Source organism: Canis lupus, chromosome 36 (assembly GCF_048164855.1).
Source record: "Canis lupus baileyi chromosome 36, mCanLup2.hap1, whole genome shotgun sequence".
Classification (NCBI taxonomy): Eukaryota; Metazoa; Chordata; class Mammalia; order Carnivora; family Canidae; genus Canis; species Canis lupus.
This window is the reverse complement of record NC_132873.1, coordinates 5,565,518-5,584,251: the sequence shown is the minus strand read 5'-3', so window position 1 is coordinate 5,584,251 and position 18,734 is coordinate 5,565,518. Positions and strand designations below refer to the sequence as shown.

At 47.4% G+C, this 18,734-nt stretch overlaps 1 protein-coding gene across 2 annotated transcripts in view; it reads left to right on the top strand.

Annotated features, from left to right (window-relative positions):
* TTLL4 (tubulin tyrosine ligase like 4) overlaps positions 1-11,242 on the top strand; it is a 36,416-nt gene extending 25,174 nt beyond the window's left edge. For both annotated transcript variants that reach the window (XM_072813343.1, XM_072813344.1), the window contains exons 5-19: positions 1,913-2,034; positions 2,498-2,608; positions 2,956-3,032; positions 3,744-3,935; positions 4,034-4,116; positions 4,348-4,476; positions 5,930-6,052; positions 6,352-6,450; positions 6,759-6,893; positions 7,168-7,305; positions 8,665-8,767; positions 9,381-9,591; positions 9,721-9,791; positions 10,204-10,289; positions 10,716-11,242. In XM_072813343.1, the coding sequence (XP_072669444.1) occupies positions 1,913-2,034; positions 2,498-2,608; positions 2,956-3,032; positions 3,744-3,935; positions 4,034-4,116; positions 4,348-4,476; positions 5,930-6,052; positions 6,352-6,450; positions 6,759-6,893; positions 7,168-7,305; positions 8,665-8,767; positions 9,381-9,591; positions 9,721-9,791; positions 10,204-10,289; positions 10,716-10,974 (1,939 nt within the window). In that variant the 3' untranslated portion in view covers positions 10,975-11,242. The remainder of the gene's footprint in view (positions 1-1,912; positions 2,035-2,497; positions 2,609-2,955; positions 3,033-3,743; positions 3,936-4,033; positions 4,117-4,347; positions 4,477-5,929; positions 6,053-6,351; positions 6,451-6,758; positions 6,894-7,167; positions 7,306-8,664; positions 8,768-9,380; positions 9,592-9,720; positions 9,792-10,203; positions 10,290-10,715) is intronic.
* The last annotated feature ends 7,492 nt before the right edge of the window (positions 11,243-18,734 follow it).

Genomic DNA, 18,734 nt, shown 5'->3' with positions numbered 1-18,734 from the left:
GAATATTATACTAATAGAATGATAGCCATATGTAACTTTTAGGGATGGGCTTTTTTTTTTTTTTTTTTATACTGTGTATTCACTGCAGATTTATACAGATTGTTGCGTGCATCAAGGTTCTTCATCCCTTTTTATTTCAGAGCAGTGTTATATGGTGTGGATGTATCACAGTACATTTAGCTGTTGAAGGATATTTGGGTTACTTCCAGATTGGGGTTTTATGAATAAGGCTGCTGTAAGTCATCATGTCCATATATTTTTAAAATTAAAAAAAAAAAATTTAAATAACTTCTACATCCAGCGTGGGGCTTGAACTCATGACCCTGAAATTAAGAGTCATAAGCTCTACCGACAGAGCCAACCAGGAGTGTTTTTTTTGTTGTTGTTTTTTTTTTTTTAATTTATCTACGATAGTCACACACACAGAGAGAGAGGGAGGCAGAGACACAGAGGGAGAAGCAGCTCAATGAACCGGGAGCCCGACGTGGGATTCGATCCCGGGTCTCCAGGATTGCGCCCTGGGCCAAAGGCAGGCACCAAACCGCTGTGCCACCCAGGGATCCCAGGAGTGTTTTTTTTTTTAGATTTATGTATGTATGTATGTATGTATGTATGTGCAACAGGCAGAGGAGCACAGGGGAATGGGTGAGGGGGAAATAGTTCCAAGCAGACTCCACACTGAGTGCGGACCCTGATGCGGGGCTGAATCTCACAACCCTGAGATCATGGCCTAGTTACTGACTGAGCCACCCACGTGCCCTGCCTGTTTTTTGTTTTTTGAGAAACTTCCAAAACAGTTTTCCAGAGTGGCTATACCATTTTACATTCCTATTTTGTCTTTGTTTCTGAAATCTTACCTCATTCTCCTTGATTTTCAACAATCTTAAATTCTAATACTCCATAAATTAAAAGTCTTTGAAATAAAATATTTTGGAATGAGGAATTAAGAGTTGAATTCATTGGAATTATTTTACTGAAAATTAGTATTTAACCTGACCCAACAGCATTCTTTAAAAATCTTTGATATTTTATTTAAATAATAAAAAAAAAAACCTTTGGTATTTAAAACACTGAAATGTTTTCCATACTAATGCCTATTTCTATTGTGCTGCAAAATAACAGGCACAATGGCTCTTTATAAGCTAAAGATTAATCTTTAAATACTAATCTTTGTAGATCAGAACAGCTCCGTAAAGAGAGTAATAACTCTTTTCTCCTTTGCCAGTGCTATTTAAAGAAATGGTTGGGTCTCTGCACTTGTACTGGATATGGAGTTGAGATGTCCATTTTTTAGAGATCCCTTGAGCTAGTCTTGGCCGAGCCATCATTGGAGCAACAGTAGGGACTCCATGGCCTACTGCCCCAAATTCCCAGATCTGTGTTACCACAGTGTTACATAAAAAAACCCATGTCACAAATCATTTCCAAAACGGAGAGGAGCATTAATCATCTGCATATCTTCAGATTAACCTAAATATAAAATGATTTGGAAGGATCACTCTCTTTTCCTTCTGTTGCTTTTTTTCCTTTTTCTTTTTAAAACCTTCTGTACGTCTTTGGTCTTTTCTGCTCTTCCTTCTTTTTGATTATCCATACCATTTGTTTTCTCTTCTCTTTGTTCAGTCACACACCTGCTCTCAGAACCGCTCTTTTCCAGGGGCTTCCCCCACCTGTGGCTTCTCACCAGAAATGTTGAGCTATATCACAGAAGGAGGTATTGGGAAATCTGGTCTGTAGGTGACATTTAATGGAGTTAATATGGATTACTGTTTGTGAAATAATCACCAAGTACTTGTCTTTGTAGAATCATGATGTAGAAGACAGCACCCCGCCAAAAAATGACCTAGTAATAGCACTTGAGGGCTGTGGCCTCCTCTTTCTCTTCCACACATCTGTCTGTCTTGCATCCTAGGAGCTGTGCAGAGATTCTGACCAAACCCCTCTCCAGTGAGAAAGTGGTCCGACCAGCGCTCATCTACAGCCTCTTTCCCAACGTGCCCCCTACCATCTATTTTGGCACCCGGGATGAGAGAGGTAAACCTGGCCAAGTGTCTAAGCCCAGGAGTGCCCCCAGGAGAAGGATGCTGGCGAAGTTGGGAGGGGTGGCAGTAGGGTGGAAGGGGCTTTCCAGAATGGCCCTTTTGGTATTCACTGTCATCCTTCTGCCTCCTTCATAGTTCACCAGTCCAATATAGGAGACTTTTCCTTCTCTTTCCCTGAGCTGACCCTTGTCAGCCCCATAATCTCATGCTGCATTCTTGTCCTCTAACCTTGTCTCTTCTGCCTTTTAACCTCCCTCCTCTCAGTGTTCCTCAGTCCCATGCAGCGCCCTTTTTTCCCACTAAGAAAACTGGGACTCCTTTTAAATTCTGGCCTAGAACAATCCTTAGTGACTTGTCTTGCCTAGGATGCCAAGCTCCTGTGCAACAATGCCACCTTTCCTCTTCTAACCCAGACTCTCCTGCTGTTCCCCCCCCCCCCCATTTCCTTTCCCCAGTGGAGAAACTTCCCTGGGAGCAGAGGAAGCTGCTCCGGTGGAAGATGAGCACAGTGACTCCCAACATTGTCAAGCAGACCATTGGACGGTCCCACTTCAAAATCAGCAAGAGTGAGTTACCTGCCTTACTTCGATCCTGTCCTCTGCCCCAATGGATGGGCTCTGGGCAGGAGGAAACCCTAGATACCTCCTGCTGTGTGGGGATCCTGTTCTGGAGTTTCCACTTAATAGGAAGACGGCTGAAATCTCTCTGGGCTGGAGCCTGTTCCTCAAAATTAGAAGACAGAGAGCTGTTGTTCTCTTCCTGACCCTAGGGTTTCATGTAGGACAGCTCCATGGTGACTTTTAGAACACTGGGAGCTGAGCCTAGGCCCAGTGGTATTTCTGGGGCCCCTAGGTCTCTCTGTCCTGAAGTCTGAGCTGCTAGCAGGACTGACTCTGTGATGTGCCTTCTGCAGGAAATGACGACTGGCTAGGCTGCTGGGGTCACCACATGAAGTCTCCTAGTTTCCGATCCATTCGGGAGCATCAGAAGGTAGGGGTCCTTTGTGGGGAACTCTTCTCCTGGACTTTGGACTAGGCAGGAGGAGGTTGGTGTGGGCAGTAGGGAAAGAGGAGGATGACTGTGGAGAAGCCAGGAAGGTGTGCAGAGTGGAGATGGTGCGAGAGGAGGGGGCAGTGGGGCCCTTGTGGATCACATACCTCTAGCAGTGCAGTGGCAATGCTCCAGGCACCCCAAAGACCCGTTCTCCTCTGATGTGTCTTGAGATGTGGCATCTGTTTCTTTGAATTGTGCTTCTCCTGTGACTACTGTGCATTGCCTCCGTGCCTCCAAGCTGGATATGTATAAAGAGGACTCTGGTCTCATGTTGCAGCAAAGGAGTCCCTGTCCCCAGACTTTAATGAAGTCCAGGTGCCTTCCTGTTTTTGCCCTGCAGCTGTCACGGCAAAAGACTTCAAACACTTTTCTTTGCACTTCAGGGAAATATCATGTCTGACTTAATCACTGTTCTTTGGCTGTTTGTGAACTGTCAGTTTCTTGGGGTCACTACAGTTTGGTGTATTTTATTTGTTTTAATCATCTTTTGGTGAGTGCTCACTCTACTACTAATAGATGGTGATGGTAAGATGGATCAAGAGCTCATGATGTCGCTGAGAAAGTTGGGAAGGCACTGTGAATCTTGCTCTCTCCCTCCTGGCCTCACCCAAGCTCTCTCCCTGCTCTCACCCTTTGTCCCTTCTGTAGCTAAACCACTTCCCAGGTTCCTTCCAGATTGGACGAAAGGACCGACTGTGGCGGAACCTGTCTCGCATGCAGAGCCGCTTTGGCAAGAAGGAGTTCAGCTTCTTCCCCCAGTCCTTCATCCTGCCCCAGGATGCCAAGCTCCTGCGCAAAGCCTGGGAGAGCGGCAGCCGCCAGAAGTGGATTGTTAAGCCTGTAAGTGGATCCCAGTGGGTGGGGGCCGTCTGAGAGTGGGAACAATGCGTATTGGGCCAGCAGCAAATCTCAGCTCCTCCTTTCCACTTGACTTCTAGCCAGCGTCAGCCCGGGGCATTGGCATCCAGGTCATTCACAAGTGGAGTCAGCTCCCCAAGCGAAGGCCCCTCCTGGTACAGAGGTGAGCCTGTCTCCAGCTCTCATCCCACCGCTCATTTTCCTGTGGCCTCAGCCTGGAGGTTCTCTTTTTAGAGTGTTCTTCTGCCCTTTGCCCTCCCAGCCATTGACCTCCTTCAGCAGCTGTTTGAAGGTCTTTATCTCTCAGACTGCTCACTTGCTGGCTTTTGCTGTTTTACCCACTGAGCCCTGTCTCATTGAGCAATGTCCCTAAAGCTGGCCTTTCCCTATTTAGGTATCTACACAAACCCTACCTCATCAGTGGCAGCAAGTTCGATCTGCGAATCTATGTTTACGTCACCTCCTACGATCCCCTCCGGATTTACCTCTTTTCAGATGGACTTGTCCGCTTTGCCAGTTGCAAGTACGTGATAGTGGTGATTGCAAGTACGTGTTAGTGGTGAGGCTCACCCTGATGGCTCTGGGTTTTGTTTTCCTGAAAGAGTGAGAAACTAGAGGATGCCAAGCAGAATAAAAGCACATTTTGGTGGGTTTTGTTGGCAGAGGAAAAGGAGGGGTGTTTCCGGAAAACCCGATCTTCCTTTCCTCTTCTGTGTCTCCTTTTACGTAGAACACCACTTCACTTCTAAACTTCCAGTCACCAAATGTGTGGGGCTTTTCCCCACATGAAGCAGTTCTCTGGAGTACCAGCTGAGTATCCTGCATTGTCTACCTGCGTTACCCTAGCACTGTCTACCCCCCGGGGGTGTGGTCCCACAGGTCAGGGCTCAGTCTCACAAGGTTGCCCCTTCCTCCTGCTTCAGATGCCAGTCCCAAGTCCAGGTGCCACCTCTGCTCCTTGCCTGGTCAGCTATAAGTCAGAGGTTCCTGGGACCCCCTTCTTAGGCTCTATTAATTTGCCGGAGCAGCTCATCATATAAGGAGATGGTAAGTTTGGTTATAGGCGAACAACCAAGTGGAAGAGAACAGGGTAAAGTGTCAGAAGAGACAATGCACAGAGCAATGTGTGTGGGAAGGGGCGCAGGGGCTCCCCTGCTCTCTCTGGACACCACTGTCCCAGCATATACCACATGCTCACCCACCCAGAACATGAGCCCCATACTTTTGGGATTTTATGGAGACTTCATCATGTGGGCATGTTGTTTGGTAATTCTGTTTTTAGCCCTTCTCCCTCTTAAGGGTGGGGGCGGGGTTGAAAATTCCAGGCTTCAAATCATGGCCTGGTCTTTCTAGCCATCAGACCTTCTCCAGGAACCCATCCGGAGTCACCTCATTAGAACACAAGACACTCCTATCACCCAGGAAATGACAAGGGTTTCAGGAATTGGGGTCAAAGACCAAATATTAGTCAAAAGATGTTCTTAGTGCACTTCTCACTGAGGAAGTTATAAGGGATTTAGGAGCTCTGTGCCAGGAACCAGGGGCAGACACACACGTGTTAAGTTTCTTATTATAAATCAAATTGTCACATGGGGAATAGGAAGTGAGAAGTTCCTCTACCTTGCTGAATGTAGGGTGCATCTTCTTGCCAGAGGTGGGATGGAGGAGATGAGTCCCACATATCTTGTCCCACGCTTCTCTTCCACTTGGCTGTTCATCTGTATCCTTTATCATATCCTTTGATAAGATGCTAGTAAACATAAGTAAACTGTTTCCCTGAGTTTTGTGAGCTGCTCAGGATAAAGGAGCTGTGCTGTTCTAGAAACCTTGCCAACAGACATACTGCTCTGGCTCTTGTGCATCTGAAAAGATTGGTCTACTTGGCCTTTATCTCTTCGGGATTTGGGAAGATGTTTCGGCCTTTGTCCACCTGCTGTGTCTCCCTGTCTCACCTCTGCCTTTCTCCTCACTTGCAGGTATTCCCCTTCCATGAAGAGCCTCAGCAACAAGTTCATGCACCTGACCAACTACAGTGTCAATAAAAAGAATGCCGAGTACCAGGCCAATGCAGATGAAACGGCCTGCCAGGGCCACAAATGGTACCCAGGCTGGGTCCCCATTGAGCAGAGGCCTGGAGGCACACAGGGTTCTGGGCTTTGGGGAGCTTTGGGGGCATGGTCAGTGGAAGACTGGTGGAAAACCCAAAGGTTGCATAAGCCCTGGGCAGCTCAGAAGCAGTCTACTTCCATCCATACTTCTCTCTTTCTTAATTTAAAATCTAAGAAGAGACATGGAGAAAATTACTTTGGTCCTCTTACTCCTTTTTCTTTTTCTTTTCTTCATAACCCATTCATAGAATATAACTCCAGATACTCCCCTCCCCTCCCCCGTTTTGCAGGGCGCTGAAGGCTTTGTGGAACTACCTGAGCCAGAAGGGAGTCAATAGTGATGCCATCTGGGAGAAGATAAAGGACGTTGTTGTCAAAACCATCATCTCGTGAGTCACACTGCCACCCTGGCTGTGGGGCTTGCCACTGGACCCCCTTTTCTCATGGGCCTCCACACTGCTGTGCCCCAGACATTGACTGCACTGTGTGTCAGTTTCTGAGAACAGGGAGTAGGATGGAGTGGCTAGAACTCTGCTCTTCTACTGAACTTCCTCTCCAGAAGCTGGCTCCAGATCAGAGGCATCTCTTGGGAGCTGTTTCTGTTCTCCCATCTCTGGGCAACTCCCTTGTCAGGGCAGCTCTAGGTGGGTCCCTCTGGGAAGATATGAGCTGAATACTTGGTCTTCCCTGTGACCAGGTCAGAGCCCTATGTGACCAGCCTACTGAAGATGTACGTGCGGCGGCCATACAGCTGCCATGAGCTCTTTGGCTTTGACATCATGCTGGACGAGAACCTCAAGCCCTGGGTCCTGGAAGTCAACATTTCCCCGAGGTAACTGGGCTTCTCACGGTGCTCATGGTAGAGCCCTTCCTGTAGCCTCTTTCCCTTCTAATGTTGCAACTTGATCCCTCCTGCATGCTTTTCCCTGGCTGGCAAATGAAAGCCTTAGGAACCACCCTGGGTGAGGTTATTCATGATCTGTGGGGCAAGAAGTCCCCATGCTGGTGCTCAGGAGCCCAGAAGGCAGGCTGTTCACAGGGCTGGCGCTGACTTTGGGCGCATAGCCGGAAACAGTTTGACTCCTCCCTGTACCCTTTCCCCAAAGCCTCCACTCCAACTCTCCGCTGGACATCAGCATCAAAGGCCAGATGATCCGTGACCTTCTGAACCTGGCAGGCTTTGTTCTGCCCACCGCAGAGGATATCGTTTCCAGCTCTGGCAGCTCCAGCAGCTCCAGTGCCAGGTTAGCCTCCTCACTTGGCTGTGGCTGGGCGGACAGTGCAAACGGCCCCGTGGAGACTGTGGGAAGGAGCGGTGCCGGGGTGCCCTCTCCTCCGTCTCGTGCTGCTCGGTTTGTCCCCATGGTCTTCCCACACACCTCTCCCATATCAGTGCCTCTTAAAAGCGTTGCTGGTGATACTGCTTCCAGGTCAGGAATCTCTACAGGGCCAGGGAATCAGCTTTTAACTCCTCACAGGGACATTTGAGGCCCCAGCCTCCTTTTCCCAGACGCCCTCTTCTCTACTGCTCCTGTGCTCTGACAAACCGGTCGCTCCTAGAGCCTCAAAATTGAAAGGCTCAGTGAGTTGAGTCTTTTCTCTGAAGTGGGTGTGGTTTCACTGTCCCTCCATAGTGTCCCCTTCTCTGCTCATGAGCTTTTTGCCTCCTGAAATTCTCTTCCATCAGACCTCCCTGTTGTGACCTTACCCTGCCATGAGAACCTAGTTGAAGGCAGCATGTTCATGAGGCCAGCTCCCTGTGGGCTCTGTACTGTAGCCCCAAACCTCTTGGAACCATTGCTGAGGAAAGGGAACTAATTTTTAGTCGGTACCTACTATATGTAAGGAGGCACCTGTAACATCTCCCCTTCAACCCTGTGAGGTTGGTACTAGTATCCTCAGTTTACAGATGAGGAAAGTGGAAATCACTGGAATTAGGTAGCTCACCCATGGTTATTCAGCTACAGAGAGGTAGAGCTGGGAATCCAATCCTGATTTTCTGGGAACAAAACTTGCTTTCCCCACCATGCCTCGTAGACTCCTGTGTGGCTCTGTGCTGTGGTTGTTATTTGACAACTGCCATCTGTGAGTTCTTTGGAGGCCACGTACAGGTCTCTCAGCAGCAACCATAGTGATGTGGATGAAGAAACTGGGCAGGGAGTTCGTAATGTGCCCAGGGTCACAGCCAGTGCTGAGCTAAACTAAAACTGATGTATGCAGTGAGTATTTCAGGGTCTTTTTTTTTTTTTTTTTTTTTTTTACCACTGAAATGCAACCCAGTGAAGGTACCTTAAACTCTTTGAGTTCTTCCATGGTACTTGATCTTTGATGCTCAGACAGGTTACTTGAGTAGAGTACGTTACAGTCTGATCTACTCAAGTAACAAACATCTGTCAAAACTTCTTTGTCTTCTTTTGAGATGGGGGTGACTCCCTCCAACAAACCATTTAACCTTGGTTCCCTGGTGAGTCCGTGGCCCCAACTAAGAATGTCTTTCTCCTCCAGCCAAGCTAGGGGCCCTGGGCTGGACCCTCTCTCCACATGTCCCCAGGATGTGAAGCTGTTGACCTTACCCTCTGCTTCTTTTCCATCCACTGCACTAGCTTGCCCAGCTCCCCCAAGGATAAATGTCGAATGGCTCCGGAGCATTTCACCGCACAGAAGATGAAGAAGGCCTATTATCTGACCCAGAAAATTCCCGATCAGGTAGGAGATTACCCTCCGCCCCCAAGTGCCAACAGAAAGTTCCCTTGGTTAAACAAACATCTGGGAGCCCAAGGCAAGCGATTTTTTTCTCTCGCTCTAAAACGGCTTCCCAACCCAGCTCCGTGATCCCTCAGTGTGCAGGGATCTGCGGGGCTCCGTGTTGCTCCAGGAGAGAGTTGCTGGCCTTTGTCCCATGGTCAACTGCTGCTCTCAGCAAAATGCTCTACTTGTTGTCAGAGCTGTAGACCTTTCGGGTTTCTTCCCTTGAGGTACAGTGAGCCCCAAGGAGGCCTGACAACTTTTTGGAGCAGATGAGAATAGTAGACCAAAGGCTGCTGCCAAATCTCAGCTGCAAATTCTGGTCTTGACTCCATCCAGCAGACCTCTTAAAACCTCTGGGCTCCAGGGGCTCCCCTACCCAGACTATCTTCTCCGGACAGCAGAACAGACGAGGTCCCCAGCCGGACTCACTAGTCGGCCTTTGTTGTTCCCTTTAGGAGTCCTGGAGCCCGAGGACCTCAGAGCCATGCATGCTGTCCCCCAGCTTCTTAATTCTCTATCTCCAGCCCACACTCTCTGTCACACCCTCTTCCTTTCCATTTTTGGGCCTTAGGACTTCTATGCATCTGTGCTGGATGTCCTGACGCCAGATGATGTTCGGATTCTGGTTGAGATGGAGGATGAGTTTTCTCGCCGTGGTCAATTTGAACGAATTTTTCCTTCTCGAATCTCTTCTCGCTATCTCCGCTTTTTTGAGCAGCCACGATACTTCAACATTCTCACCACCCAATGGGAACAGAAGTACCATGGCAACAAGCTCAAAGGTGATGTGTCCTCCTTGCCCACAGGAGGCCGTGTTTAGTGAGTGATTAAAGAAATGAGCCTCCCTGATAAGAAGAATTGACCAGTTGATTCTACCCTCTTAAGTCCCACCCCTGCTAATCTTGTCCTAGGAGTAGATCTGCTTCGGAGTTGGTGCTACAAAGGGTTCCACACAGGAGCCATCTGTGATTCTGCTCCAATGGTGAGTGATACTATTTTGGGGGGTGGGGGTGGGGGTACTCCAGTCCGCCTCAGTCCCTCCTCCACCATAGGAGTGCAGCATGGAATGGATGTAGATCCAGACCCTCTCACCTTCTCCCCTAGACCCTGTCTCTGTGTCTCGTGACCCTTCCCTTTCAAGGGAATAATGGCCTCCAGGATCCCCTGGGTGCCTTTTTTCCAAAGGTCAACGAGTGCTTGGTAGTCTCAACTTCTTGTCTGAATCTGGAGAGAATGGGGATTTTTGTCCCAGATGGGCCCATGCCTGAAGGGTAGGGAAGAGGAGAGCCCCATGATCACTCAGAGGTAGAGCCAGAAGAGAGTCCCAAGACCCTAGACACTCCCGCCTGACTTTTGCTTAGCCCTTTTGGCCTCATTGCTTCCTTTGCTTTTAGTGGTCTCTCCCAGCATCACTTCTGACCATCCCAAAGGGTGACGTGGGACTCAGCACTTTCCCCAAACTAGAGAGTGGCAAGCTGGGGTGAGTGCTGTCTGGGCAAGGGAAGGGTGTTGGGTGTGAGTTTGGGGAGTTTTCTCCTTTCTCTCTTCCCAGATTATGATGAGATCAGCATTCTCCGGGTGGGGGTGGGGGTGGCGAGATACGCAACTGCCATCTCCTCTGCCTGGTGGCTCCTCGTCTGCCTGACACAGCTGAGCTGGAGTGCAGGATTACCTGCAGACATGGCCCCTCTCAGCTGTGCGCACTGCCTGTGGACTCCTTGGCCCTCCTCTCTCACTTCACATTTGCACCAAGCTCTCCAGCCTTCAGATAAAGAAGATGTATTTTATAGTTACCTCTGTATGGCGTGTAGCACAGTAATGGTGTGAATGCCTGGTCTGCACTCTGAAGGTAGATCATAGGCTAAAGTCCCATCTCAGCCATTTCTTTCCTCACTGTTTCCTTCAGAAAACACAGCTTCTCCGAGGGAAGCATACCACTCTGTGAAGATGGGACCATGCCTAAGCCCAAGAAGACCCAAGCTGGCCTTTGTCCTGTTCCCGGGAAACCCAGTTCTTCCAAGGACAGTGAGGACATCAGCAAAGAGCCCAGCCTCTCTACCCAGATGTTACCTCTGTTGAAGTACTCTGGGCAGACTTCGAGACTCTCTGCTTCCCCCACCTCCCAGTCAACCGGTGACTCACTCCTGGCTGCTGTGAGCCCATGACTGGCCTCTCTCCACTAGCCCCTACCTAGGAGCACCGGTGTTAGCTACCTCATGGGAACTGGCCGGCCGGCCAGCCAGCCTGAGCCCCCGGCCCCTTTCTCAAAGTATTTTTTTGAAGTGGTTGAATTGCAGAAATGGGTATCTAGAGGGCTGGAGGGGTGGTGGGAATGGGGAGAAGGTGAGGAAGGTTCACTGGCTGGTACCTCATGTCTCCGCAGAGAAGCCACTAATGGCCACTCAGCCTTATAAAGCAGGGTTTGGTTTCTAACTTCAGAGAGCCGTGTGTGGTTTGTTTTAGACCTTGGTGCAGTGATTGAGTTACAGCTCTAGAGGAGAAGACGCAATGAACACTTTTGGGCCTGAAGTCCTTTGTCTGTAATTGAGGAGGTCCCTCCAAAGGTCCTCCTCTCCTCCTCATCTCCATCATCACCCTCAGTCCCCATGTCCCAAACCCCCTGTTCTGAGGAACCACTTTGAGAAACTTCAGACTTCCTCAGGAGACAGGCAGGGAGAGGCCAAACATGATCAACCCATTTCCTGTCATACCAAGTCTTCGGGGATTCACTTCTTTCATATACCCAGCAGTCGACAGTCCTGAGTCTTCCTTTTCTGACCTCACATCACTACCTGTTCAGCCTTCTAGACTTCTCTCTCATGGATGTTAGTTCTTAGTGCTCTGTGAGGTGAGAGGTCTTGTGAGCTTTGCAAATTTCCTGTGGCCCCGTTGAAGGAGCCCAGATAATCCCAGTTGCTGTTGTCTCTGCTCATACAACGAAGGACACCATCCAGGGGGAAGTGGCAGGAGCTGTGATTTCCCCACAACATGGAGGAAGTTTCAGGTTCTGCTTACTCTTGTCACTGTCTGATGAGCGGGGTCTGGCTCACAGGTCTGATGGCATGGCAGGTGAATTTCAGGAGCAGTCACCACTGTAGGATGGCTTTCTAGTCAGACTGCTGACAAAATTCTTTGTGCTTTTAACTGAATCTACCTCCCTCCCCAAGACTCAGTAAAATGGTGACCATTCGATAGATGTTGGCTGAGTGAACCATGCTTACAAAGAACACAAACACCCAAACCAGAAATTCTCCTTTCCCAGGGCATGGTGGGGTCCAGGGGAAGTATAAGGTGTGATCGGGAAGGTAGTTTTCACTTGAACTGTGCTCCCCCTCAACCCAGCACTTCCGGGTAGTTGCTCCCTCCCTCCCCAGGCCTGAGGTCTCTTTACTCTCATTTTCTAGCAGTGGTGCCCAGTAAGAAGGCACCTGGCCCCGGGCTCTCTGCCTTCATTCTCTCGAAGTTTTGGAAAGATGACTACCCTGCTTTGTGGCTCCTAGAGTTCTAAGTGGAGAGTTGGGATAGAGCTATAGAAAAGTCACTGAGAGGCCTGGCTGGGTTCAAGGCCACCCAGTGATGGCTACACTGGCCAGTCTGAAGGCCATGTTGACAATTGTGAAGAAAGCTTGGTGGCAAAGTCCTGGGGCAATACATGCTGCTCGGCGGCAAGGATTTCAAAGTTGGGCCCAGCAACAGTGGCCCTGGCAGTCTGGTTAAATCCATTTGGGTAGAAATGAAGCCAACTCCCCCATCCTACCTGCATGCAGTACTCTAGAGCAATGTCAAAACAAACCTTGTGACAAGGGCAGATGCGGTCTTCCTAAAAAAGCTGGCCACCTACTTGAGTACTTTTGTGATGTCTGGTCTGGTGCAAGGGCTTCAGTGTGGAGGCCTGGCCAAGCTGCTTTACTTCTTGGAAAGCAACTTCAGTTCTTTGGCCTGCCATCTGAGAATCCCCAGACAGCATCCATGCAACGAGAGGGGACCAGCATTGTGGCAGCATGGAACGGCGGGTGAGAGGTGGACTTAGTAAGTTAAATGAGTAATGAAAATAAGTGTCCTTAGTAGTTTAAAGCATGTGTATACAGACATTTTTAATTTCCATCACGTCGCATCATATCTGAAGGTGTGTTTTGCCAGATGGGAGAAAGGAATGGGTCTTATATGCCCCCTTCATCCTTGAGAGAAAATTGAATCTTGCTTAAGCATTCAGCATACATGTTTAGCAATGAAAACCCACAGTATAAGGTATTCAGCTAAATAAGGGCTTTAGGGGAAGTAATGAAATTTTTTTTTTAAGTTTAATTTTGGAGCTATAGTAGGGTAAACATCAGAATGTATCCGCTATTTTTCTAAATTGGTAACTTACACCCAGGCAAGTGTTCCTGAGCCAAAGAATGAAATAAAGGGTATTTCTGGGTCAATGGAGTAGGGATCCGGGGGAGTGGGGGTATGGAAGGTGGTCACTATTCCCATTCACTTCAGATTCACTCAGGATTGATAGAAAACTATTTTTAGAATGAACACTAATGAAGAGGTGGCATTGTGATAGAAAGAGAGCATGGACCTTGTAGTCTGACCCTGGGTTCTAATCTCAGATCTGCTGTGTGACCTTTGGCATGTTATCTAACTTTTTAAAGTCAGGGTTGGTTTTTTTAAGATTTTATTTATCTATCTATTTATTTATTTATTTGAGCACACGCATGAGCGGGTGGGGAGGGCAGGGGCAGAGGGAGAGAATATCAAGCAGACTCCATGCTGAGCATGAATCCTGATGCAGGGCTCAGTCCCACAAACCTGAAATCACAACCCAAGCTGAAACCAAGAGTCAGACACCCAACTGATTGAGCCACCCAGGCATCCCTAAAGTCAGGTGCTTTTAATAATTTAAAAATAATACCTACATGCCAGGACTGTGAAAATTAAGCAAGACATAGTAAAAGTACTTAGGTTGTAAAGGGACTTAATACATGGTTACTCCTCTCTCCATTTGCTGCTCAAGCCCCGCTCCTTGGCTAAGGGAAGGCAAACAAGAAATGTAAAGCCCTTTCCACAGGGAAGTGAAGCAGCTGAGACGTGTTCGAGGTGAGGAATGCCAGAACAGGCTTTATATACCTCATCACCCTCCCACCCTGCACAAACACCACCAGCATTAATCATTCTGCTGTTTTGCTCTTCACTGGGCATTTCTTTGATTCATATTTTAGAGAATACAAATTCTCTGGGACAGGAAACACATTAAGCATTTTAAGTATGTGAATTGAATGAAATTCTTCAGTCCTATCCCAAGAGAAACCTCAATAAAAACAAGGGAGCGAAAAGGGACCTGGTGGCAGGAAAGGGGGAGGAGCAGGGCAGGTACAGAAAGGAGACCTTGAGCTAGGGCCAAGGAACATGCAGACCCAACAGCTGTGCCGAGGGATAGCTGTTACAGGTGCATTCTTAAGATTCTAGGCTGTTCATTGAGGGTGGTTCTCCCTATCACCATAGCCAAACAGCACACCCGGAGGTCCCCTGGGACCATCCAGCACTGGGCCAGTGAAAGAGGTGGAGAATCCAGCGCATGGTAGGTAATTCCATGTCCCTGTCAGCTGAATTAGTTACACAAATAAGGGTCACTAAAGGCAGCCAGGGGACCTCCCCTTACTGTTTACTCTGGATTTGTCCTTTAAGACTTACGATTCAGCTGTGTACTTACTGATTGAATCCCCCAACTGCTTTGAGACTTTTCAGAGATGTGTAGCCAAGGCACCTCTATTTCATGCCACTTGTGATTCTGATCCAGCCTCTCAAACCTTGGCCTTTGGACCCCACCCCTACCCCCACCTGAGCAGAGTTTGCATCCTTGTTAATGTCCAGGGATCAATAGATGCTCTTTTGACATGACCTTTCATCAGCTTTGGAGCAATGAAAACTGCAAGCAGTCTTACATTGCTGTTGGCAGATTTCTCACATAGATGAAAGAATACAAGAAGGATCAATAGTTTTCTAAAACTTATTTGCGCCTTTATTATAATGGATTAGGACACAGAATGCTAGGGACTGTCACTGGAAAAGCTAACACAATGAAAAGCTCTTCTATGTTTCCATTAATGAAGTGAGGAGGCCAAAGCATACGAAATAGGGTAGTTGTGAGGGTTAAATGGGGATGAGAAATATACGTAAAACATTAGACAAAGTGATAACATAGTGCAGATTTATTATTTTTTTTAAGATTATTTATTCATGATAGACATAGAGAGAGGCAGAGACACAGGCAGAGGGAGAAGCGGGCTCCATGCCAGAAGCTCGATGCGGGACTTGATCCCAGGACTCCAGGATCGTGCCCTGGGCCAAAGGCAGGTGCTAAACCGCTGAGCCACCCAGGGATTCCCCCATAGTGCAGATTTAAAATAGATTCTGGGGCTCCCAGCTGGCTCAGAAGAGCATGTGACTTGATCTCAGGGTCGTGAGTTCAAACCCCAAGTTGGGCATAGAGATTACTTAAAACTTTAAAAAAATAGATTCTAAAATCACCAAAAGGATTTTTTCCATCAAGTAATAGTAACCTAGCACGTTACTATTTCAATAGTTCTTTTTTTTTTTAATTTTTATTTATTTATGATAGAGAGAGAGAGAGGCAGAGACCTAGGCAGAGGGAGAAGCAGGCTCCATGTACTGGGAGCCCGACGTGGGATTCGATCCCGGGTCTCCAGGATCGCGCCCTGGGCCAAAGGCAGGCGCTAAACCGCTGCGCCACCCAGGGATCCCCTATTTCAATAGTTCTACAAAACTGTTACAACAGCATTTTGCTATTATAAAACTAACCAAATCTACTTTAATAGTATTTGTGAGATACAAAACCTCATGATTTCATCAAGATAATTAACTTAGAAAGATTGGATCCTTTAACATTCGTTGTCAGGAAAGTGCATTTAAAACTATAAAGATGCAAGTTCAGAGATTTGGTGTATATGCTTGAATGAGGATCCAGTGAGGGCAAAGTTACCATCTGTAGGATTGTGACTGACCCTTTAGGTCAGAATGTTATTGAGGCTAAACAATAGGGAAGCATGACTGGGCCTCCACCCATTCTCGCAGGTGCCTGCTGCCTGAGCGGAGAGCCGCTCCTCCTTGCATGCCATGCGAGGCACATTCAAGGAGAACCTGGTGTTACACTTTTTGTAGAGGGCCTGTTTCTGGGTCTGGGTTGCTAAGTAGCTGAGCAGTAGCCTCACTGGGATCTGTTGAAAGTCAGCCCTTGACATAAGCGGGTAGGGGTGGGATGGGAAAGGAGTAAAACAAAAGAAAACCAAAATACAAGAAAAACCGCAAGGAGACACCACGTACATAGTGGGATGGCTCAAATGAAAAAGGCTGAAAATACCCTGTGTCAGCAGCTGGAATGCACACATTGCCGGTGGGAATGGTACATTGGAAAACAGCCTGGTAGGTTCTTGTAAAGTGAAACCTACTCTTCTTCTTCAACATATGACCCAGCAGTTCACTCTTGCATACAAACGTTCATAGCAGCTTTATTCATAGTAGCAAACACTTGGAAACAACCCAAATATCCAACAACTACTGAATAAATTGTGATACATCTATTCAATACTACTTTGATATAAAAAAAGGAATAAGCTGGTGTGCCTGGGTGGCTCAGTCGGTTAAGTGTCCAACTCTTGGCTTTGGCTCAGTTTGTGATCTCAGGGTCGTGACATCAAGCCTTGCGTCGGCGCCACGCTGGGCGTGGATCATACTTAGGATTCTCTCTCTCCCTCTGCCTCCCCCAGCCTCCCACCCCAGCATGCACACTCACGTTTCTCTCTCTCTCTCTCTCTCTCTCAAAAGAACCAAAACAAAAACAAAAACCTGATATGCAACAATATGGATGAATCTCAAGAGCATTGTGCTAAGTCAAAAAAGCCAGAAACAAGGGACTATGTACTATACAATTCCACTTAGTATAACAAAGGCAAACTAGTGACAAAGCCATCAGTGGTTGCCAGAGACTGTAGATGAGGGAGGGGATTGACTCTTCAGGGGCATGTTGGAAATACTCTATCTTGATTGTGATAGTGGTTACATGACTGTACATTTGTTAAAAGTAGTCAAATTAGACACTTGAGATGGGTGAATTTCATTGTAGTAAGTAAATAAAGCTAACTTTTTAAAAAGGACAGAGAGATACCGTTTCATGATGCATATGCAAATTAAAGACAATGAGATAATACCAGAATAATTAAAGTTTAAAAGGCAAACAAGACCAAATGTTGGAGAGGTTATACCATCGGGGCTTTCACATACGACTTGTAAATGTAAAATGGTACAACTGCTGTGGAGCACCAGCAGTTTCTTGTGAGTTAACATATATCTACCTACGATTCAGCATTTCCACTCTTAGATAACCCCTCCCCGATAAAATAATACACCCACCAAAAATGTTGTTGCAGCTTTCTTCATAATAACAAAGCGTTGGAAACAACCCAAATGTCTCTCAATAGAAGATCAGATAAACTGGTCAGAAATACTATCACTCAGCATAAAAAGAAACAAACTACTGATTTGTTCAACAACCCGAGTCTGGAAAAAATTATATTGCGTAAAAGAAGCCAGATGCAAAAGAGTACACGCTGTACCACTCATGGAGTTCAAGAACTGAGGAAAGTAAACTATGGGGATTAAAATCTGAGCAGTGTTTCCTTCTGAGAGTTAATGGTGTGGTAAGTAAGGGGGTGTCAGGGAACTTTCTGGAGTGATGGCAATGGCAATGTTTTTTTTTTGTTTGTTTGTTTGTTTTTTTGGATTTTATTTATTTGCCAGGGAAGGAGAGAGAGCATGAGCATGGGGAGGGGCAGAGGGAAAGGGAGAAGCAGGCTCCCCACTGAGCAGAGAGCTGGACCTTGGGCTGATCCCAGGACCCCGGGGACATGACCTGAGCTAAAAGGCAGACATTTAACTGATTGAGCCACCCAGGCGCCCAGCAATGCTCTATTCTTGATGGGGGTGTTGTTCACATAGGGAATGCACTAGTTCAACTCATCAAGTTGTGTGCTTAAGACCTGTACATTAATTTTAAGATAGCACTTATTATTATTTTTTTTTAGAAATTGAGGTAACATTGACATAACAAAATTAACTTATTTTTTAAAAGACTTGTGTGAGAGAGTAGTAGGGAGAGGGGCGAAGGGAGAGGGAGGAAGAATCCTCAAGTGGATCCCCCACTGAATGTGGAGGCTGATGTGGGGCTCATTCTGGGGACCCCAAGATCATGGCCTGAGCCGAAATCAAGAGTCAGCTGCTTAAGCAACTAATTTGGGCGTCCCCAAATCAACTGTTTGAAAGTGAACAATTCAGTGGCATTTAGTACATTCACAATGTTGTGTGACTGCCATCAGTCCCAAAACATCCTCATCAATCTAAAAGGAAACCCTAGGGGGGAATCCCTGGGTGGCTCAGTGGTTTGGCGCTTGCCTTTGGCCCAGGGTGTGGTCCTGGAGTCCTGGGATCGATTTCTGCATGGGGCTCTCTGCATGGAGCCTGCTTCTCCCTCTGCCTGTGTCTCTGCCTCTCTCTCTGTCTCTCATGAATAAGTAAATAAAATCTTAAAAAAAAAATAAAGGGAAACCCTAGTACCCCTACCCCCAGCCCCCACTTTCTGTTTGCTGTTTCTATTGATTTACCTATTGTGGATATTTCATGTAAATGGAATCCTACAATTAGTGATCTTTTGTGCCCGGCTTCTTTCACTTAGTATATTTTAGGTCCATGCACTTCGTAGCATGTATCAGCACTTCATGCCTTTTTTTGGCTGAATAATATTCCATTGTGTGCCTGTGTAGATTCACAACCACCTCCTAAGCTTTCCTGGTGTAATCTGAAACCAGCCCGCATATGCAGAGGGCGGGGAGAGGCTGAAGAAAGAAGCAGGCCACCCCAGCGTGGT